We start from the raw sequence: 24,436 nt of genomic DNA, 5'->3' as shown, positions 1-24,436 counted from the left end.
TTGTACCCCCCAAAAAACCCACATTCTTGAGATCTAGTACCATAAAACTCACACTTAGTTTTTTAGGAACAAAATTCAGTATATTTGTTGTGTTGTGTACAAATCTGTAGAGACCTTAAGTACCATAACTGTAAAAAATTCTCACATACATCTTATGTAACATAAGTGCTGTTAGTCCCAGAATTTCAAATGTTACTGTCAGTTTTGTCATGTGTAAAATGAAGACCTTTAAATGATCTTGAGTCCCTATCATTTCTACAAGCTTTTGTTTTTTTCCATACCATAGAAGGTTCTCTAAATAGAACCATTGGATTATCAGTGAACTGGAAATAATGTATTTGATAGTTAATGCACAAATAGAAAATGGTTTCTGTATTTTAATGTCAAAAATGAAATAGATATTTTCTTACCTTTTATAACAAAACCAAAGGAATGAATTTTTCTTTTTGTTCTTTTAAGACAGCATGTCAGTACATAAACCAGGCTGCCCTGGAACTTGAACTTTTTAAAATCAATACATATTTGCAGTATATAATGATTACATTTATGTTGGGGAGTATGTAAAGTACATAACACATCTTAGGTGTTTTTCTTTGTCCCTTTCTCCCCTTCCATTCCTCTTTACTTCCTTCAGTTCTTTTCATCCTTTCTATTTATAGAAGCTGTTTCCAATCTTTTCAGTTCTTTCTTAATCTCTTCTTCTTTCCCCCTTCCTCCATCTCTTATTTTCCTTCCTATTTGAAAAAGATCTCCCTATTTCCTTTACTTTTTATTTTGCTCTTCATTTATAACTTGAGTTTCTCAGAGAAACCATGTGATATTTAAACTTGTATATGTGATTTATTTCACTTAATATTATAGTCCTAACAGCTGCACGTGGTGGTACACTCCTGTAATCCCAGCACTGGGGAGGCAGAGGCAGGTGGATTGCTGCTGCAAGTTTGAGATCAGCCTGGGCTACAAAGTAAGCCCAAGGCCAGTGTGAACTGCTTAGATCCTGTCTCAAAAAGACAAAAAAAAAATTATAATCTCAAGGTGCATCCATTTTCCTACAGATGCCTCAAGTTTATCCTTCTTTATGGCATGTTTTCTTTTATCCATTCATCTGCTAATGAGCATATAGGCATCTTCCAAGATTTAAATACTATAGATAACTCTGTTGTGAACATGAGTCTACACATCTCTATAAAATGATGACTTTAACTCTTTGGAGAAGATATTTAGAAGGGGAATAAATAGCTGGGTCAAATGGAATATAGTTTCAGTTTTTTAATGAAGCACTCTTCTATACTGATCTCCATAGTGGTTGTAGTAGTTTATATTCCCATCAACCATGTAGAAGGGTATCTTTTTCCTTGCAGCTTTGCCTGGATTTGTTAGCATTTGATTTCTTGATAATAGCCATAAAGATTGGAATTAGATGGTATCTTAGTACTGTTTTAATTTGTGTTTCGGTAATGACCAGTGATGTTGGACATTTTTGCATATCTTATTTATTGGCCACTTGTACTACTATTTTTGTGAAGTGTCTGTTCATTTTGATTGCCCAGGTTTTGATTGGGTCTTTTATTTGGGGGGGGGTGTCAGCCTCTGTCTGAGTAGTTGGTAGAATTTTTTTTCCCATTCTGGAGGTTATCTCTTTATGCTGTTGGTTGTTTCTTTTTCAGTGCAGAAACTTTTTACTTTGGTGTGATTCAGTTTTGTTGATTCTTCAAATAATTTCTTGTGTAACTGGAGTTCATAATCTTTGTCTATGACTTGAAAAATTTTACCTATTTTATTTTACTTTTTAAAGAAGGCAAGGTTTATTTAGCTCACAGTTTGTAGAGGTTTCAGTATAGTTGACTGACTTCAAGGCAGGGTGGCACAGCAGAGGGGCATCACAGAGGGGCATCACACTTCATGTTGGACAGAAGTCAGCAACCAACAAGCAGTGATCCTCTTTTGTCCCTTACCAAGCTTTACTTATTTTAATCTTCCTTAAGTGTTTCTGTTTTAACATTCAGATCTGTGATCCATCTTGATTTTAGTTTAGTACATGGTAAGACGTATGAGTCTAGACTCAGTCTTCTGCTTGTGGATATCCAGTTTTCTCTGCACCGTTTGTTTAAAGAGGCTATTTTTCTTTCAGTGTATATTTTTGACTCTGTCTTAGTTACTTTTTGCTCACTGCTGAGACAAAATAGCTGACACTTAAAGAGGAAAAGGTTTATGTAGCTCCAGTTTATAGAGATTTCAGTTCATAATCAACTGGCTCCAAAGCAGGGTGGTGTGTCACAGCAGTTCATGGTGGAAGAAGACAGCAAAAGCAGCGAAGCAAATAAAAAAGTGAGGGGTGATGGTGACCAGCTTCTTTCCCTCCCTTATATTGTGTGCAGACTAGCACTTATACCCCCAATCCCAGCATTAGACCATGAATCAGTCACAAACTCTAGATTCAGCCACCTCTGTAAAGCTTGCCCCCACAACCACATTAGCCTCTAAGGAGACCTCCAGACAGAACCGTAACAGACCCTTTTGCTAAAGATCAAAGAGATAAATGTGTCTGAGGCTGTTTCTTCCTCTATTCTGTTCCATTGATTTACATTTCTCTTTGTATCTGTACTATGCTGGAGTTTTTTTGTTAAGTTTGTTTTTTAAATTCACTGTAGCTTTATAATATAACTTCTGTTTGTTCTTTCTTTTTTTGACAGTCTTACTATGCAGTTCAAGCCAACCTTGAACTCTACTTTGTAGCCCATGCTGCCTTGAACTCCAGTGATCCTTCTGTCTCAGCCTCCTGAGTGCTGGGATTACAGGCGTGTAATTTACACCACTATGCCCAGTTATAGTATAACTTCAGATCTGGGATTGTATTGTCTCATGCTTTACTTATGTAACCCAGAATTACTTTTGTCATTCTAGGTCTCTTCTTATTCCGCAGGAATTTTTGGATTTTTTTCCCTAGACCTGTGCGGAATGCTGTTATTTTAATCGGGGTTGTGGTAAATGTGTGTACCAGTTTTGGAAGTATAGCTATTTTGACTACATTAGTTCTGCTTGTCCAGGAACATGGGCTATGCTTCCATTTTCTGATGTCCTCTTTAATTTCTTTTTTCAGAATAATGTAATTCTCATAGAGGTCTTTTACTTCCTTGGTTATGTTAATTTCTATGTATTTCAATTTTTTTTGATGTAACTGTGAATGGTATTTTCTTAATTTCTCAGTGAGTTCATTACTAATATATAGAAAACTATTGATTTTTGTGTTCATTTTATATTCTGCTACATTGCTGAACATGATTAATTCTAGGAGTTTTTCAGTGGAGTGTTTTAGGTCTTCTAAGTAGAGGATAATGTCATTTGTAAATAATGATACTTTGATTTCTACCTTTACCATCTGTGTCCCCTCTCTTTTTCTTGCCTGATTGCTTTGGCTAACGTTTGATTGTGTTGAATGGGAGTGATAATAGTGGACATCTTGGTCTTTTTCTTGATTTTAGAGGGAAGATTTTCAAGTTTTCCCCATTTATATGATGTTGGCAGTCTGTCATATGACAATGGATTGAGATACAGTTCTTCTATACATGTTTTCTTCAGGGTTTTAATCACAAATGGATGTTAAATTTTGTCAAAGGCCTTTTCTGTGGCTCTTAAGATGTGATTTTTGTCCTTTTTTAAAAATAATGAATTACATTTGTTGATTGTACTGCACCCTTCTTGTATCCTTGGAGTAAACCCTACTTGGTCTTCGTGTATGTTTTTTGATGATTTGTTGCATTCTATTTACCAGTGCATCCTTAAGGATTTTTGCATCTATATTCATGAGAGAGATTGGCCTATAGTTCTCTTTTTTTTGGTTGGCTTCTTCCAGTTTTCCAATCAGGATTATGCTAACTTTCAGGAGTACTTGGGGAGTGTTCCTTCCTTTTCAGTTTAAGTGTTCAATGAGTATTAGTGTTAGATCTTTCTTGGAATTCTGGAATTCTAGTAGAATTCAGTATTGAATCCATCAGGTCCTGGGATTTTTTTTTAGTTGGTAAGTTTTTTTTTTTTTTTTTTTTTTTTTAAATTACTGCTTCAATTTCATGACCTGTTACTGGACTAGTCAGAATTTTAAAATCTTCTTGGTTCAGTTTTGATAATTCATATGTATATTTTAATCTCTATTTTTTCTGAGTTCTCCAATTTATTAGTGTACAGGTTTGTAAATTATTTGGTAATAATAATGGAACTTGAACTTGACAATCCTCCTACCTCAGCCTCTGGAGTGCTAGAATTACAAGTGTGTACCATTATGCCTGGCAGAAGGGACATTCTTTATAAAATTTAACATTTTTGGACCTGGAATTGAGCAGCCTTCTCTTTAAACATATTTTTCCTTTTTAATAAATGCCAGCATTTGTATTGTTGTTTTATACAAAATCACTGCTGTCCATTGGAGATACGCATTTGAGCATTGTGGTGCTAGACAACATCATGAAAAGCATAAATGCAAGGGAAGAGTAGTGGGAGTTACGGTTTTCTTCAGCATGGTTAGGAAGGCTTCACTGAGAAGGTGACGTCCAAGGAAGATTTGAAGAAAAAGAGAAAGCAAGCCTAGAGGATGCTGGGAAAGCAGTTTCAGAAGGGGGCCAGTTGGGCACAGGTGAGTGAGCCAAGTGGGGAATGTACAGAAGAGCGGGGAGTGAGAGCCAGGCATCTATGGAGCCCCGCACTCTGAAAAAGGTGGAAATCATGGGACAGTTTTGAGAAGTGATATTTTCTGATTTAGGGTTAAAACTTTCAGACAGCTGACAAGAGTATGTGAGGAAGTGAACATGTATGGGGAAAAGAAGCATTTCCAAGGATTGAATGAAGGCGACCAGGTAGGATATGAAGGTGGCTTGGAGGTAAAAATGCCAGATGCTATATATGAAAGAGGAGGCAAGGATGATATCAAAGTTTTGGTCAGACACGAGAAGCATATACTTGATACTCTCTGAGGGCAGAATATTACAATTGTTGTGTTGTATATCTCTGGGGCAGCCATTCTTACAGAACACAGGTGCATGCAAGACTGAGGAGAAAGGCTCAAGGACAGTTTTAGATAAGTGCAGAATTTGACTTTGAATATACTTAATTTTACATAGCTATAGATTACCCATAGAGGATGTGACTTAGGTGGTATATACGGACATGTATTTCCAGGCCAGGCAGTTTGGAGATGTCAGTGTCAACATGTTTCAGTATCCATGTTAATATATGTACTTAAGTGGATTAATCACTGGGCTGTAAAACATGAACTTTTAAAATTTATTAAATATTGCTGTCTTGTTAAAACTAAACTTCAAATACTGTGAAAAATGATAGCTATCTGAGACTATAAATAGAACATTTATTTTCATGTTTCCATCCATTATACCAATGTTCTAGTTTCCAAACATAACTGTACAGTGTATAAAACTTTATAAAATATACACATACTTTGTGAAATTACTTAAAAGATCTTAAGTTATATCAAAGCACTTAAATAAAAGCTTGTGTGTGTGTGTGTGTGTGTGTGCGCGGTCAGCTCTCTGTGTCTATGAGTTCTGCATTTGTAGATTCCACGTGGATCAGAAAGTTCAAGGAAAAAATATTAGGTCTATATTAAACATATAGAATCTGGTTTTTTTGTCATTGTTTCCTATGCACTACAGTAAAAGAACAGTTGGCGCAGCATTTATTTTGTACTAAGTGTTATAAGTATCCTAGAAATACTTTAAAGTATGTGGGAGGATGTACAGGTTACATGCAGATATTACACCATTTTATTTAAGGAACTTGGGCATCTTCAGATTTCAGTATTAGGGAAGAGTTCTGGAACCAACCCCCACTGATAAAAAACAACTGTGCATGTCCATGGCCGGCTTTATTTCAAGTGGTAATGTATCAGCATTCAATGTGCACAGTTGTCTCTCTCCCATCTTACCTCCTTCCAACAGGTAGGCTTTTCCTCTGGGTGATAAGCAAAAATAGTAATGTTGTTGTTGCTCAACCTATAAAAATAGTGATTGGGGCTGGGGATTTAGCTCAGGGGCATAAGCGCCTGCCTTGCAAGCAGGCAGTCGTGAGTTTGACCCCCGGTACCAATAAAAAAGGAAAAAGACAAAAAAAAGCAATAGTCATTACAAAGAAGGAAAGTTACAAATAGTTCCAGCATCTACATTATACCATTATCCATATGTCTTTGTAACTCTAGTGTCCAAATAACTGTTCTTTGACTTTTCTCTTTTTTCAAACCATTTTTTGTGGTAAACTGCCTTGGACATTTTGCTATCCCCTTTTAAAAAATGTGTCTAGCCCACAGTTTTGAATGGGTACTCAGTTAAATTCTAAATTACTTCATTTATTTAAATTACAAATTTTAAAAAATCATTCAGTGGCAAAACCCTAAGGTAAGAAGCCAGATTTTGTTTGAACTTGCCCCTTTATAGAATACTATTGATGCAATATATTTCTTTTTTTTAGAGGGAATAAAACCAAACAAAATAAAACAGAATAAAGCCAATCAAAACAAAACATAGTGTAAGTGATAACCAAATTTCAAAACAAGATAATAGGAACTCAACATTGGGTACCATAATATATCTTATCTTTAAAATAGCTGCCCATGCCATCAGTTATAATAAAATCAAACAAGACACAACAGAATCAAGCCAAACCAAACAGTGAAAACAAAACAGGACTTTAAAATGAAATAATAGGGAATTAACAATGGCTGCCACCTTCAGAAGGGGATTCCCTATAGATGCTGTATTACGCATTGTTATCCTCTAAATAGATGATCAGACTACTGGCTGTAGGCCTGCAAAGTCATTGAGACACTAAACCTTGAAACAGTGAAACTACAAGCATTAAGTTTTATTTGACTTCAATAACATTCATCTCAGCCTGAGATGAATGTTATTGAAGTCAAATAAAACTCTGGATCAGCTGGTCACTTACGGGGGAGGGGCAGACCTTGGCTCTTCTTGTCTTCTAGCTCTCACGCCAGAAGGGCTGTTGTCTTGTTTCCCTCCTCGTGGCCTGTGTACGATGCTGACTCACAGAAAGGGGCTGGCATCTAGTTGATGCAATATATTTCTTTGGTCTTTAAACCACTTTGTTTTGTTTTATCTGAAAGAGTATTTGGCCTGGCTAATCTTTAATAACTTTTAAATAGTGATGTGTGCCTTTAATCCTAGTGCTCTCGGAGCTTGAGGCAGGAGGATCACAAACTTGAGCCCATCCTAGGCATTTTAACCTCTCCCAAGATGTTGTCTCAAAATAAAAAGAAGCTTGGAATATAGTTCAGTGTGAAGACACTGCATTCAATCCTCAGTACTGAAAAGAGGGGAAAATCTAGGTTTTCAGGAAATTCCCACAAATGCTCTTATTCCAAAAGAAAATGAACTAAAGTTAAGTTTAGTTATAAAGCAGTAATAAATAGGAATTTTGATCAAGACTGCAGGAGTCTTAAGAAGTAATAAAGATTGAGGGCCAATCACAAGTCAAATGGGACGATAGATTGGGAGCTTATCATCCCATTAATAGAAAATAAATTTCATGAGGACTGGTAGAACCTTTTGTTCCATTCCCTGAAAAGCCTAATGCTTAGAATAAGTGGTTATCTATTCATAATTTGATAGTTGACCATGAGGGCTTCACAATCTAGAGGATGTTTTCAAGTTTCTTTCAGCATATAGATTCTTTAATGCTGAGTGAAGGTAGAAATTTAGCTGAAGTGTTCCATACACTCATTAATTACTAATACGATTTCTGATATTCATTTGAATCTCATCTTAGTTTCTTTCACATTTCTTAAATACATAGATCTCCTCAGCATGATTTCTCTTTTGATCGTGGTTAGTTTCTTTTACAAAATGCTTACATATTCATAGTTCTTGACTGTATTCTGAAAGTTCTTTGTATTGATAGGATTTTTGGTTTTTTGTCTATTTGGAGTTATGACACTTTATAAAGCTTGTATTCTGAAGGTATTGCCATATTTACTACATTAACGGGATTTCTCTTCAGAATGAGTATTGTACCATTCAGTACAGAATGATTTACAACAAAGGTGGCTTACAATCTACTAATTCTTTTTTAATAATTCTGAAGTAAAGATGAACTGCTTGACATATGTATGTATACTGGATAATGTTTGCCACTCCTTTAAGGTAATGAAGTGTTCATAAAGTGACAGGCTCTGCCTGCAAGTCTTCTAATGGACATTACACTCATAACAAAGAAAGTTCTACCCTAAAAGGGAAACACAAGTCATTTATGTTATAATCAGCCTTTTGATGTCTACATGTTGCATATCCCGGGATTCAGCCAATCTCAGATTGAAAATGTCTAGGAAAAATTGCATCCATACCAAGCAAGTACATGTTTTTTTTTTTTTTCCTTGTTGTTAATTGCTTAAACAATACTCTGCAGCAGCTGCAGATTGAGTGCCCCTAATTTGAAAACCCAAAAGATTTTAGAGCGTTTCAGATTTAAAATTTTCAGGTTAAAGGTGCTTAATCAGTAAAGTCTACACAGATACTCCAAAAGCTGAAACATTTTTGGTCCCAAGTATTTTGGAAAAATGAATAGTCAACCTGTGTAAAGAAAACATGAGGAGGAACACCATGCTGCCCTGGGACCTTGGCCCGCGCTGCTCCACACTTCCTGCAGGACTCATGCTGACCTGGGAACGCTACTGCCCTCGGACCTCAGCCCACGCAGCCATGCACTTCCTGTGTGACTCCAGCCGCCACTGAGGAATGCCACACCGCCCTGGGACCTTGGCCTGCACTGCTGTGCGCTCCCTGCAAGACTCGCACTGGCCCTGGGGAAGGAGTGTTGTCCTGAGACCTTGGCCCGCGCCCAGCTAATGCCCAGACCCAGGACATCAACTAACCTCTCGGGGACGCTCCCTACCTCCTGGACCTAATACTGCTGTTCATCTTCAGCTCCCACCTTTCTCCCAGAACTTTGGACTACAGCGGATTAACTGTGCTAGCTTGAAGGGAGATTCAGTAACAACTTCATCCAAACAGAAGATCTCAGCAATGTGGTGAGTATGACCCTAAAATAGAGGTGTACAGTGGATACATAGGACCAGTAGTAAAGCTCCCTCAAATTAACTGTAAGATTAGTGAGTCTGACAAGAGTGTTAGGAGACCCCTTCCTGCACACAAAAAGCATCAGGCAAGGTGAGGAGTGTGTGCCAATAAGGACTCCCCCAACTTGGAGAAAATCAAAAAAGGCTTATGAGACACACAGCCACACAATAGGGACACAGTAGGACCTCAGCTACACAAACCATATAGAGAGGGAGATTTGGTGACCTGGAATAACCTGAAGATAAAGTAATAGCAGGAACTAAAAGTTGATATATATCAGTTGACCTACTAGGCTTATCAGCCCAGGAAGAATATAGGACTCACCCAACAGGCCCTGCAGTGGGAAGTCAGGTGACTGGCCCATCTCTTCATTGAGGGACCCAGCAATTGGACAAACACCAACCTTACATTAGGACCCCAAGATACTCCCTACCAACAGTTAACACTAGTGGGACTGAAGGACCAAATATTAACTCAAAAGGGGAAAATGGCAAAACGAAAAAGCAAATGCAATGTCAAACACCTAGTCTACCAGGAGCAAGTGCAGGAGACATTGAAATAGAAGATTTCAAAAGTAACACACCGGAAATCTCTGAGCAGATAGTGAATTAAAAAAGCTCCATGAGTCTATAGAGGAAATCAAATGAGAAATACTCTCCCATGTATAGACAGTAACAGGCTTAGTAAAGGAGTTGCTGACACAGCTAAAGAAGAAATAGAAAAAAGTAAAGGAGCATACGAAACTGATTGAAACCTGAATGAACCATATAGAAAACAAGCAGAATTCTTGAAACAAACTCAAAGAGACATCCAAGAAATAAAAACTTCTATCATAGCTGGCAAAACCACTTAACTTAAGCTGAGGATAGGATTTTGGACCTCAAGGATAGGATCACAGTTAGCAATCATGAAAGGGTAGAACTTTTAAAAATAACAAAGCAGCATGAAATGACAATCCAGCAGCTTCCAGGTGATGCCAAGAGTAACAATGTAAGATTAATGGGCACCAGTGAAGATGCAGAAGTAAATGCAAATGACATAACTAAAATATTCACAGAAGTAATAGCAGAAAATTTCCCAAACATGGGGAAAAATCTGATATGCAGATAAATAAGGCATGTAGGACACCAGTCACAACCAACAAAATCTACATCCAGACATAATAATAATTAAGATCTCAGACATACAGCATAAAAACTGAATACTAAAAGCTGTTAGAGAAAAGACGCAACTCACCCATCAAAGAAAGCCCATTAGAATCACAGCACAAACCTTCAAGTCATGATGAGCTTGGAGAGAAGGTATTTCAATCCCTGAAAGAAAACAACTTTCAACCCAGACTTATGTACCCAGAAAAACTTTAATTAAAATTTAATGGAGAAACGACATACTACCATGACAAAGAACAACTGAAGAAATTCATGGCCACCAAGGCAACCCTAGAAAGAATATTGAAAGACATATTAGACAGAGATAAAAATGACCACAATCCCCAGAACAACAACAGAAAGAAACAACCACAGAGGACAAGCAATTAAACAAGAGGGAAAAGCAGCAAACAACTGGAACATAACATGGCAAAATCAAGCCAGTACATATCAGTGATATCCATAAATGTAAATGGCCTCAATTCACCTATCAAAAGAAATAAGCTAACAGAATGGATCAAGAAACATGATCCCACAATATGCTGTGTACAAGAAACACATCTGACCCAAAAAGGAAACTCATAGATTAAAAGTCAAAGGATGAAAAACAGTATTCCATGCAACAGGAACCCAGAAAAAAGCAGGGGTAATTATGCTATTTGCAGACAATGTGAACTTTAGGTTTATGAAACCTAAAATGAGATAAAGAAGGTCACTGCATATTCATTAGTGGAAAAATTCAAGAGGAGAATTAACAATTATAAATATATATGCACCAAATACAGAAGCACCCAACTGTATAAGACAGATACTAATGGACATAAAAAACCAAATACACAAGAATACAATTATAACGGGATCCTAACAGCCCATTGTCACAAAGAAATAGATCAACTGGACAAAAAGTCAGCAAAGAAATAATAGAACTGAATCATACCTGCAAGCAACTGGACTTAGTAGATATTTACAGAGTGTTCCACCCAACCACATCAGACTACACATTCTTCTCAGCTGTGCATGGGACATTCTCCAAAGTGTGTGTGTGTGTGTGTGTGTGTGTGTGTGTGTGTGTGTGTGTAGTTTGTCTTTTCTTTATTTTTTCTTTTTTTTTGGCCAATTTAAGACAGTATAGTGAAATTGGTACAGAACTTCACAGTAAATTCCTGGGATAACAATAATAGATACCACAGTATATCTCGTTATCTTTACAATAGTTGTTCTTTCAATCAAGTATAGCAAAATAAAACAAAATACAGAATTATAGAACTTATCAAAACAGAATATTGAATAGAGCAATACCATTAATCAGAATAAAGCAAAACAGTGGTAAAAATATTTGCTTTCAAAGAGATGGTAAAAGGAAATCCCCCTTATTTGCTATATTACATATGGTCAACCTCCCAAGAGAGGGTCAGATATCTGGCTCCCATTTGCTAATGGAGGTGGGTGGGTGGGATATTTGATTCTCAGCCTGTGCATTGGGTAAGCTCACTACTGCTTGGCAGGGAAGTGAGGTTGGTTGCTTGGTTTCCCAGTGTCCATGGTGTGGATCTCAGGAGTCACTGGTGGTCCTCCCCCTGGGGCGGCTGCAGCCTGCCACACCACAGGGAGGCAAGCTAAACCATATATTAACCCATAAAGCATTCTTAACTAAATGCAAAGGGAGTGAAATTATCCCATGCATAACATGTGATCATAGTGCACTGAAACTGGAAGTTAATGGCAAAAGAAATTTCAAAACCTGCATAAATATATGGAAATTAAATAACAACCTTCTGAACAACCAGTGAGCTACAGGTGAAATTAAAGAAGAAATAAAGCAATACCTACAATTCATTGAGAATACAGAAACAACATACTGTAATCTGTGGGATGCAATGAAAGCAGTCTTAAGAGGGAAATATGTAGCAATAAATTGTCATATCAAGAAGACAGAACGAGCACAAACGAACACCCTAATGCTTTATTTCAAGCTTCTAGGAAAGAAGAGCAAGTTAAGCCCAAAACTCATAGAAGAGGGGAAATTGTAAAGATCAGAGCAGCAATCACTGCAGTTGAAACTAAAAAAAAAAAAAAAAAAAAAACCAAAACCTCTAGTTGAGGTTTTTTGAGAGAAGAAACAAAATTGACAGACTTCTAGCTAACCTTATAAAGAAAAAGAAAAAAAAAACCCAAATTCATGCAATAAGGACTGAAAAGGGGGATATTACTACAGATCCCATGGAAATTCAAAAGATCATGAATACCTATTTTGAAAATCTCTACTCACATAGAGTGGAAAACACAGAGGAAATAGACAGATTTCTAGAAACATATGAACTACCAAAGCTCAACCAAGAAGATAATAGCAATTTTGAATAACCCAATATCAGCTATTGAAATTGAAAATGTAATCATTTAACCAAAAAGAAAAGCCCAGATCTTGATGGATTCACAGCTGAATTCTACAATAAATTTAGAGAAGAGTGATGTTAATATCCCTTAAACTTTTTTTTTTTTTTTTTTTTTTTTTTTTTGTCTTTTTGAGACAGGGTCTCTATGCAGTTCAGGCTGGCCTTGAACTCACTTTGTAGCCCAGGCTGGTCTTGAACTTGCAACAATCCTCCTGCCTCAGCCTCCCGAGTGCTGGGATTACAGGCATGAGCCACCACGCCCAGCTACCCCTTAAAACTCTTCGATGAAATTGAAAAGGAAGCAATCTTCCCTAAATCATTCCTGGAGGCAAGTATTACTCTCATACCAAAACCAGAGAAAGACCCAACTAAAAAGGAGAACTGTAGGCTGATCTCACTAATGGACATTGATGCAAAAATTCTCAGTAAAATACTGACAAATAGAATGCAGCAAATCATCAAGATGATTATACATCATGACCAAGTGTGATTCACTCCAGGAATGCAAGGATAACATGTGCAAATCAATAAATGTAATACATCACATCAGCAGAGCCAAAAACAAAAACCACATAGTCATCTCAATAGATGCAGAAAAAGCTTTTGATAAAGTCCTACACCTGTTCGTGATAAAAACCCTTCAGAAGCTTGGAATAGGTGTTATCTACCTCAATCTTATAAAGGCCATCTATGACAAACCAACAGCCAAAAGTATATTAAATGGGCAAAAACTGAAAGCTTTCACTTTAAAATCAGGAACAGATAAGGATGTTCACTGTCGCTGCACATACTCAATATAGTTCTGGAAACACTAGCCAGGGCAATCAGACAAGAAAGAGAAATAAATCATAAGGAAGAAAGTAATTATTTGCAGATGACATTTGCTATATAGAAGACCCAAAAAACTCCACTAAAAGACTACTAGAGGTAATAAATTCAGCAGTGTAGCTGGATATAAAGTCCATGCTTAAAAATCAATGGCATTCCTCTACACAACTCACCAAGAGAGAAATTATGGAAATATTGCCCTTCACAATAGCATCTAAAAAATTGAAATACTTAGGAATCAACCTAACTAAGAATGTAAAAGACCTATATGCTGAAAATCATGCTACGCTAAAAAAGATTGAAGAGGATATTAGCAAGTGGAAAGATATTCCTTGCTCTTGGCTAGGAAGAACCAACATTGTGAAAATGGCCATACTCTCAATACTGTTATACAGATGTAACACAATCCCAATCAAAATGCCATTAACATACCTTACAGATCTAGAGAAAACCCTCCTAAAATTCATTTGGAAACAGAAGAAACCTAGAATAGCAAAGGCAGTTCGGGGCAACAAAGGCAAGGCAGGAAGCATCTCAATTCCTGACTTGAAACAATACCACAAAGCCACAGTGATAAAAATCAGCATGGTACTAGCAAAGAAATAGACCTGAGGATCAGTGGAACAGATTAGAAGATGCAAGCACAACTACAAAGACACCCAGCCACCTGATATTTGACCAAGGGGCTAAACAAGAAGGATAGCCTCTTAAATAAATAATGTTGGAAAAATTGGCTCTTCACATGCCCCAAACTGAAACCCATGCCTATCACCATGCACAAAAATAAAATCTAAACGGGTCAAAGATATAAATATTAAAACAGAAACACTAAATCTACTAGAAGACTGGGTAGGCAGAAGTTTTGGAGCCATAGGGGTAGGCAGAGAATTCATGAACAAAATGCAAACTGTGTGGGAAATACTTCAAAGAATCAACAACTGGGACATCATATTATTGAAAAGTTTCTGCACTTCAAAAGAAATCACCCAACAGAGTGAGAAACGCACAGAATGGGAAAGAATTTTATCCAGCAACCCCTCAAACAAAGGACCTATATCCAGAACATATAAAGAATTGAAAAACATCAAGGCCGCCCCCAATTCAAAGACCCTCTCCAAAAATGGGCATCTGAGATGAACACACAGTTCTCAGATGAAGATACACAAATGGCAAATAAATACATGAAGAAATGTTCACCATCACTGTTCATTGGAGAAGTGCAAATTAAAGCAGCATCGCACTCTGGAAAGAATAGCTGCCATCAAGAAATCAACTGAAACAAATGTTGGCGAGACTGCGGGGAAAAAGGAACACTGCTGCACTGCTGGTGGGAGTGTAGACTGGTGCAACCACTGTGGAAGTCAGTATAGAGAATTCTCAGAAGACCAGGATTGGAAGTTTCATTCAATCCATCTATTCCCCTCCTGTGTATTTTCCCAGAGAAATTGAAAAGGTCACGTCACAGAGATATATGTGTACTCATGTTCATAGCAGCACAATTTGTAATAGCTAAATCTTGGAAACACCAAGATGGCCATCAACCTCAGAGTGGATGAAAAAAGACATGGCATTTTTATACAGTGGACTATTACTCAGCTATAAAAAAGGATCTTGTGGCCTTCATAGGTAAATGGAAATTACCTTCATAGGTAACTTGAGACTATCTTATTAGTGAAATAAGAATCATAAATATCACATTGTGTCTCTAATGTAAAAGTAATAACCAGGAGTAATAAAACCCAAAATGTGTTATTGCTATTATAAAAAAGAGAGGAAAGTGCTCTAAAGGATATAACTGCATGTATGTTTAAGTGTGTAGGATTGATAACCGTATTACTAGGTTTTTGTTGAATCACTGAACAGAACTGTTGGCAGTCTCGCTGTTTGAATGTCTACTTTGTATGCTTTACTTTTGTAACTTGAACCACTATTTCTAAGAGGACAATATATAATTTATCAATTAGTGGTTTCTTACTGTTTTTTAAAATTATGTATTATTTCTACCCTTTTTCTGTTTTGTTTTTTCTTTTTAAATAAAATTTAAATCATCCAAAAAAAAAAAAAACCATGATTTGATGATAACATGATAGTTTCAATGGAGTGTAAATTTGTTCAAACCTTTAAGAGTTAGTTTAGTAATATTTATCACTCCAAGCACTTTAGATGAAGAATATTCAATCTGTAAATTTATGTTACATTTAGGTTTTTATGAATAATTCAAAGACACTTTATGCAGAAAGATACGCTTAGGTAATATGCAAATATTATACCTTTTCATTCTTGAGCATCAGCAGATTTTTATACACAGTAGGACTGGGTGGGGTGAGTGTTGAAGCAAGTTCTCCAATGAATACTGAGAGATGCGTTAACAGATACTAAATACAACTGGGATACACTAAAAGATTGATAAGAATAAATGAATAATTAAGAATAATTAAATTAAATTAAATTACATATTTAATTATGAATGTCATTAAAATATCTGAAGATGTTAAGATGTTTCTGGCATTATGTGTAAGGAGTTTTCTCTGCATACTTTTAATGACTATAATGTTGGCAATAGAGTTCTAATAGCAAGAATATCATAATTTTATCTTTAATGAAAGTATCTCTTATTAAATGTGGATATAAGTAAGCAGTTTATGAATAGAGAGAGATTTAAAGCAAAGACATGTAGACTGAAATTTAGTGGTTGGAATAAACTGTTCCATTAGAAGCAGCTGTTTTCGGATTGTATTACTGCTATTCATTACTGTGAAATTCCTTAGTACATGGAAAGGTAAAACACAGTTTAGGACTAGAAAAAATGAAGACGGTTGTTCTCTTGGAGCATATCACTACATTCATGAAAGGACATGATAACTCCTGTCTTTATCTCTGATCTCATTATTGAGGCAACTTTAACATACAGAAAAAGACAATGCGAGTACATCAAAAAAGAGGATTATTTTACCTTCATCACATTATAGTTAACAAAGCAAATTTTGTGAAATAAAAATAATGGCTATAACAGTGAGTACTTCAAGTGTGGCCGACTTTTTCTACATAGCCAGTAGGCTGAATGCTAGTCAATATAGCATGCTTCTTTAACGTGTTCCTCTTCTGAGCACAGAGATGCCTTAGTAACAGTTACCTTCTCTTATGAGGCTCTCCTGTCCCAGTTGTCCCCATTCCCAGCCTTCTGGATTCCTTCACCTTTTCTCTTCTTCTCTAGATCTTTGTCTACATGCTGGTCTGTATTGGCCTTTTCTCCTCCTCTGTCTGTAGGTATCCCTACGTCATCACCCTTAGAACTGTCCTTTTAAGAGTGTTGGAACCTGCAAGATGAAATTTAGATCAAGGATCACTTTACAAATGAGACCTCCAAGAAGTAAGAAAAGCTGTGACTCATGTGAATTCAGTAATTATCCTAGGGTAGGTGGTTGGCAGTTATGAAGTTTTGCCTTCCTCTGTGATTCTAAAGTAAATGCTGCTGAAAATAGGGCTTAATGGTTTCCACAAATCTAAATGAATCCATGAATATTCTTTCAGATATACTTTCAGTGAGATTAAGAATTTGTCTTTATATATCTGAGTTTTTGTTTGAAAAAATTTCTTTACTGCCTGAGATTAATACTACAAATTAAAGATGGGATTGTAGTGATAGGACACTTGCCCAGCCTGTTTGAGGCCTTGAGTTCAAATCCCTAGCATCCTACAGCCACTACCAAAAAATAAAAAATAAAACAAAAGAAACTAACTCCATTGGAACAAATTTTCAGAGGTATCAAGGCTGTTGTATTTCATTTAGCCTTTGCTGATAAGCTGAAGGCTTATTTACATAGTATACTCAAAACAGTCCTATTCTTATGTCAAACTTTAAAAAGACCTGGATGTGGTACTGAACTGATGTAATCCCAGCAACCAGAAAGCTGTCCTAAAAGGATAACAAGGAGTTTGAGGTCACCCTGTACTACGTAATGAGTTCAAGATCAGTTTGGAATATATAGCAAGACCCAGTGTCAAACTCAAAAGAACAAAACAAACAAACAAGAACACAATTCTTTGAATCACTATTTACATCCACTTTGTTGTGTTCACATGAGATGTTTTAGTGTAGAATACTGTATCTCTTGACCAAGATGAAACACTGTCAATATAAAGATGCCACTTGTGGCAGAATTTTTTTTTCTTAGATTATATTCTTGTGACTTGGAGAAAGAACCTAGAATCTGAGACACACAAAAAAAGATAGATTGTAGGGAAGTTTAATGTTTTCTATCTTCAGGGGAGTTTAATAATTTCAGTCCATGAAGTGAACTGAAATATATAGATAAACCAGAGACAAATAAAAATTTATTGCACGAATTGCCAAAGGAGAGAAAATACAACATTCAAGGAAAGGGCCCTATAATTGACCTTTATATACTGCATAGAGAGAAATAGCAGCCTGGGAGCAGGGATGGGTTGGGTAGGGTACAAGCCATGGGAGGTTCAGGAGAAGGACTGCATTCCCATCAGAGACTTACCAAGTTCCAGTGCAGCAGAAGGGTCACTGGTATAATCTCTCTGGGCAGGGTATCACCCCCTGTCTCTTTTTCATGTGAAAATATTTCATATAGGCAGACAGGGCGTCTTAGAGAGTGAAAGCCTCTGTCTGCATCTCCTGCTTGCTTTTCTAATGTCAACAGATTTCTTTTTAAGGTGTTTCTTTTTTTTTTCCCACCAAAAGCACAGCTTTTTGGAGCTATTCTACTGCAGGTGTCTGCAGTTTCTCTAAATAATCACTTGAAATACACCAAGGAAGAATTTTGGGGGTGGCCTCGTTTGTTCTCCCTCAAGATATGAGAATGACTTTTCCCCCCTACGAGTGGCTGTTGGGAGGCAGGAGCGGAGGGAAGGCAGAATTCCTGTAAGGCTGGGGAACTGTAAATGCATGTCCATGTTGAAGAATGAACAAGTGGATGCGTTCCTGAATTCCTACTACTACAATTTTAGGTTTTTGTTGTTACTGTTTTTAAGTCCTTTTATTTTGAGATAATTATAGAGTTGCAAGAAGTTGTAAGAAATAGCACAGAGATAATGAGATTCGTAAGAAGTTGCAAATATAGCACAGAAAAGTCCTATTTACCCTTCACCTAGATTTCTTCAGTAGTTACATCTGAGTTGTAGTTCAATATCAAAACCAGGAAACTGGTACTTTTACAGTATGTGTTTGTTACGTAATATTTTATCATACATGTAGGTCTGTCTGTACCACCTCATTCAGGATACATTAAGTATACACCAGCAGACAACTCTACCTTGTTTTGCCTCTGTGTAGTCACATCTGTCCCTCTACTCTCCACGCCTTGCCACCATTAACCTTTGGCAACCACTTGATTATCCATTTTAATTGTTGTTGTATGAAATAGGCTAGTAATGTAATCTGAGCAACTATTTTGAAGGCAACAATACGCAATATAATAATCATTGTTAATTTTCTTGTTTGGAAATTCTATATCACTTTTATTGCTTTTTATTCTCTTTAAAATAAAAAAAAAGTGGCACAAAGGAAAAAAAGACTAACTATAGCCTTCTGAGGTCTTTAAAAATACCTGTGTTTTCGTGGTTTTTTTTGTTTGTTTGTTTGTTTTGTTTTTTTATTAGAAGTCTCTTTAAAATGGAGAGCTTCAGTGGTGGTTAAGCCCATTTGTTCCCAAATAATGTATCATCTCCTCCCACCAACAGAATTTTCTTGAAGTGGGAAAGCATTTTCCCATTAGAAAATTATGCTGAAATGTTCTCAGAATCGGGTAGATTTTCCAAAAACTTAACTTTTTTTTATTTGAGGAGTCAAAAAAAAAAAAAAAAAAAAAAACACCACCAGTTAACAGGGCTAGGAATGTAGCTTAGTGGTAGAGCTCTTGCCTAGGTGTATGAGGCTCTCAGTCAATCCCCAGCACCAAAAAAGAAAAAAATGTTGAAGTTTTTTAAGTGTAAAAAAACGATACCAATTGTTTTATCTGAGTTTCTTATGATGGTAAATTATAATGATAAAGACATCATATAAAACACGTAAGTTGATGCCTAGTAATTAATATCTGTGTTTTAACTATTTTATTGCTATTATTTCATTAAAAAATAAGACATCTATTCTCAGCATGAGAAAGACTTTTAAAATTAAAAAACAGGCCCACATGCGTGCTTAAGACTGGAAAATATTTAGGGAAGTTTTCTTTGAGTGGTGGGCTTATTAGGTGATTCATATTCATCCCTCGCCCTTTTTCTCAGAATTTAGAAACACAGACTTATAGTTAGGGAAATTAAGGCAGTAATATAGAGTAATATAGAGAAAGAAGCAAATGTACAGGGCTGGAGGTTTAGCTCAGCGGCATAAGTACCTGCCTTGCAAGCAGGCAGTCGTGAGTTCGATCCCTGGTACCAATAAAAAGGAAAAAGACAAAAAAAAATAAGCAAATGTACATAGTTTTGATAATATTTATGGAAATAACAATGCTAGCGGTAATATAAGTATTTTGGAAGGCAATTTGACAAGTATCAAAGCCTTAAAAAGTGATGCTCTTTGACTTAGTGATTTCATTTCTAGGACTGTGTTTTAGGAATTGATCATAGATAGCAAAAGATGTAGCATTACTTAATAGGAAATTGAAATTAGCCTCTCATACAAAGGTCGATAATTGGGATTAAATTTTATGTCAAATGACCATTTTGAGTGGTTTGATAAGGTTAATTAAAATTTGATGGACACTGATTATAAAATTATAAATTTAGAAATAAATTGGCTAAGAACATACTGAATATTTGTGGATTTAATCCTAGGGATTTTGCTCCAACAGATATCTTTATGTAGATGTCTTGAGTATGCTGTGATTTTAGAAAAACCAAAAATGTTTCCTAACAGTTTGCTGCTTTTCTTACTGTTGCCATATAATAATCATTTATGTTAATTGCATATGAATATTGTGTCCTCATGAGGGTTAATATGAAATGAACATGTATCTAGGCTGAGTAACAAAGGGTATTTTTAGTATACACTTGCTTTTGTTGTTTATTTTTTTAATTTGAAAGTTCTCATCTAATTTTAGAAGTTAGCAATTTGTATCTGCAGAACATCCACTGCTTATCTACTTTGTTGAAACAATGATTGTCTTTGCTCAGTATTCCTTATTGTTTCAGATCCTGTCTACCTCCAAAATATCTTAAATCTACCACTTTATTGATAGTGTCTACTGACAAGCATCCTCTTTGAAGGAACATTGGCCCCTCTCCTTTGGAATGCTGTATCATAACTGAGTCTATTCCTTTTCATTTGTTTCTAGTTTATTTTATTGAAGATATGTGTGTACTATGTTCTAAGAAGTTGTATATTTTTCTTTCCTTTTTTTTTTTTTACCGGTACTGGGGATTGAACTCACAACCACCTGCTTGCAAGGCAGTGCTTATGCCGCTGAGCTAAATCCCCAGCCCCTTTTTTTTGTCTTTTTTGAGACAGGGTCTTGCTGTGCAAGTCGGACTGGCCTTGAGCTCACTTTGTAACCTAGGCTGGTCTCAGACTTACAATGATCCTCCTGTCTCAGCCTCCTGAGTGCTAGGATTACAGGCATGAGCCACCACACCCAGCTAGAAGTTGTATGTTTTCATAATAGAATGAAGTACATAACCCTGTTAGTCTCCACCGTATAGCCTGGGCTCTTGACTCCTACTTCCAAATCCCTCAGGTGTTTCTCCTTGGAAAAATTTATATTCATTTTCAAATACTAGTAGTTAAATACTTATTGCGTCTTGATTTTTTTCAGTTTTAGATATATGTCCATTCTACTGTAGGGGACACATTTTACTGTTGTGTTTCCCCCAGCAACACATTTACACAATTTATTTCTCCTTTTCCCCATGTAGTTATTTTACAGTTTTGACCATATTCTTTATGGTTGTATTATGATTACTTAAAATTTTGTTTTGAGCTAAGAATTTACTTTAGCTCTCTGTAGCTATCATTCACGTTCTTTAGAATCAAATGTAGTGATTCTTTCTTCTTTATATATTGAAACATGTCAAGACTGTGGTTTCATTTTTTTCTGAGACCTATTATGCCCCCAGTATCTCTGCTCTAGCTCCACTCCAGGATTTCTTAATGTCCCAGGATCACCTCTCAATTTTCATCAGGGAATTTCCAATATATTCTTTCTATGTTCCTCAGTTTCCAGGATCTTTTCATTTTCTCCGTCCACCCCTTTTTGGTTGTGGAGATTGAAGCCTGGGCCTTGTGCGTGCTGAGCACACCATCCACCACTGAGCCACCATCCCCACCTCCTTCCCTGTTCTTGGCTGGTTTGTTTTGTGAAGCACAAATTTTACTAGCTCCCTAAAAGTAAACGCGTGGAAGGCAATTCTCTGAAATGTCTGGACCTGAAAATGCCTGTGATCTTCTTTACTACTCAGTTGATGTTTTGTTGGATATGGAATTCTAGGATTTTGAGAACACTGCTTCCAGGACTTTATGTTCTCTTCTCCATTGTCTTGCAAGTTTTTGATTCTGTGCTTCAGCTTTTTAAAAATTTTGTTTTATTTTAAATTTGTTGCCCCGAGCATTAGGCAGGCCTTTTCTTGAATTTTTAAGTTCTGAGGTATTTTTGGTATTGACTTTTCTCCATTTCTGTGTTACCTCATTGTTGACTTTTGCTCCTACTTTCAGCCTTTTTTTAAAAAAACATTTTATCACCTTTGTCTGATAACCCTTTTAATTGATTTTTTTCTCTTATATTTTTTGTTTCTAGAAGCTCTGTTTTCCTTTGGTATTTCTTTCTCTATATCTTCCTCTTTTTGCCTGATAGGCATGTTTTCTCATCATTCTGACAGTATACTTACATGTTATGCCTTTTCCTTGTCTCAGTTTTTTCTGACCCTTGACGTAGCTCACATTTTATTTGTTTCATTTTTTTTTTCCCTTTTTCCTATGGATTCTACCTCTTTGGTGGTTGTGGCTGTGCTGCAAAGGTTTAGTAACTTATATGGGACCCTGGGACACTGGCAAACTAAAGCCTATGGACAAACTCATTTTAAAAATCAAAATCAGTTCGTTTATAACACAAATCAGTATTTTTAAAGTGGCTGTGAGTTCTTTATTAACCCACTGTGAAAGGTATAGAGGTGAGTCCTAGAACTGTTATAATTTTGGAATAATGAATATAAATGATGTTTTGAGATATTTGTACTAACTGTAATGTGATGTACCTGTGATGTGAGTGTATGTATGTGGCAATAACATGTGTATCCGGTACTTATATTTTTTATTTCCAGAAGCTCTGTTTTCCTTTGGTATTTCTTTTTCTGTATCTTCCTATTTTTGTCTTGATGGGTATGTAATCTATAATTTATATTTATAAAGAAATATCTCATTTCAGTTAGAGGTTAGTGTAGAATAAAAAGTAATTTTTTAACATCCAAGTTCTAGGGCCGTTTGAATTCTGTTGCGTAAATATCTGAATTCAGTGACTGTCAAATAAAGGAGAGACTTAAAAGCTGATTGTGGGAGTCCAAAGTGAATGGGGCTGGACAACTAGTAGTCTTCACTCTTTAAGCTGTGGGATGCTAAACTGTCAGTACCTGGATCTTTCCAGAGAAGAATCCACCACTGTTCTGCTTATGGAATAAAAGCTTGCCCTTCCTCTTTTACCACCTAATTTCATTCTTCTATATCCTAATAAAATTTACTTTTGTGATTTTACTAAATGACTATCATATAATACAGACATTCTAGAAAAGAACAAAAATTGTTTTAATGTTTTTTTGTTTGTTTTTGTTTTTAATGTTTTAAAATTCTTAATATGACACGAAAACTGAGCTATTTCTCATTATTTAATTTACATTTAATTTTTATCTTAATGCTACAGGAACTCTCAAGTTGTGGATGGAATAAAAAAGAAAAATATAGTTCTGCCCCAAATGCAGTTGCCTTCACGAGAAGATTTAACCATGTAAGTTATTTTTTAAAAATTTTTTTTATTTAAAGAAAGAAAGAAAAAAATAGAAAAAAGAATGATACAGAATTCAAAAAAAATTAACATTAAGAAATGGCTAGTTCATACATTACATATTGTCATCTTAGAAATACTTGTTCAAGTTACAAATTTTGATACTTAGTTTCTGAAATTTAACTTTTCTCAATACATGATTTTTTATTCAACAGTTTAGTCACATCAGTTGAGGACTGTTTTCACCCAGTAACTTTAAATACTGTGTATGTTCATGATCTTTGTGGGGTTTTTTTAAATTCTTAAATATTAAATGTGGGTTTTTTGGTACTGGGAGTGAAACTCACTAGCTTGCACCAGGCAAGCACTTGAGCCACTGAGCTGAAGCCCCAGCATAGAAATTGACATTCTTTGCTGCTTGTCTATTGACTATGTTTTACCTGTTTCAGACAGTAGCTTTTACCCTACTGTCATGTTATTTTTAGTTTCTTAATTTTTTTTTGGTACCAAGGATTGAACTCACAACCTTGCACTTGCCAGGCAGGCACTTAGGCCACTAAGCTAAGTCCCTAGCCCCTCTTAAATACTTTTTGAACATTAAATTTTTAAAAAAAGTTTGTTTATCTTTATGGGATACATTATGATAATATAATGCATATATACACTGTATATTAATCAAATCAGGGTAATAAACATTTCCATCTCTTTAATATTAATATGTGTTAGGATTTCATATTCTAGTCATTTTGAAATGTATCGTAGGTTGTTTTAGCTAATTGTTACCTGTCTGTGCAAAAGAACCAGTAGTGATTCCTGCAATCTGTGTTACTGGTGCTGCTTACTGAATTCTTCTGTTATTCTTCTCAGTATTCTTATCTTTAGTTATCATTATTGTAGTCTATTCTTCTGTGAGGTTAACTTACTTGTTTCTACAGATGAGAACATGTGGTATTTGTCTCCCTGTTTCTGGCTTGCTTCACTTAGCACAGTGATCTCTAGTTCATCCACATTGCTGCAGA

The 24,436-nt window shown here is 36.0% G+C and overlaps 1 protein-coding gene across 5 annotated transcripts in view; it reads left to right on the top strand.

Moving 5' to 3' along the window:
* Ralgps2 (Ral GEF with PH domain and SH3 binding motif 2) overlaps window positions 1-24,436 on the top strand; it is a 148,873-nt gene that overhangs the window by 36,154 nt on the left and 88,283 nt on the right. For all 5 annotated transcript variants that reach the window (XM_063240032.1, XM_063240030.1, XM_003474629.5 and 2 more), the window contains exon 5: window positions 23,337-23,420. In XM_063240032.1, coding sequence (XP_063096102.1) covers window positions 23,337-23,420 — 84 coding nt within the window. The remainder of the gene's footprint in view (window positions 1-23,336; window positions 23,421-24,436) is intronic.

The sequence above is a fragment of the Cavia porcellus genome, unplaced genomic scaffold (genome assembly GCF_034190915.1).
Source record: "Cavia porcellus strain 051 isolate PalLab524CR breed Dunkin Hartley unplaced genomic scaffold, mCavPor4.1 scaffold_29, whole genome shotgun sequence".
NCBI lineage: Eukaryota > Metazoa > Chordata > Mammalia > Rodentia > Caviidae > Cavia > Cavia porcellus.
This window is presented reverse-complemented; position numbering and strand designations above follow the sequence as displayed.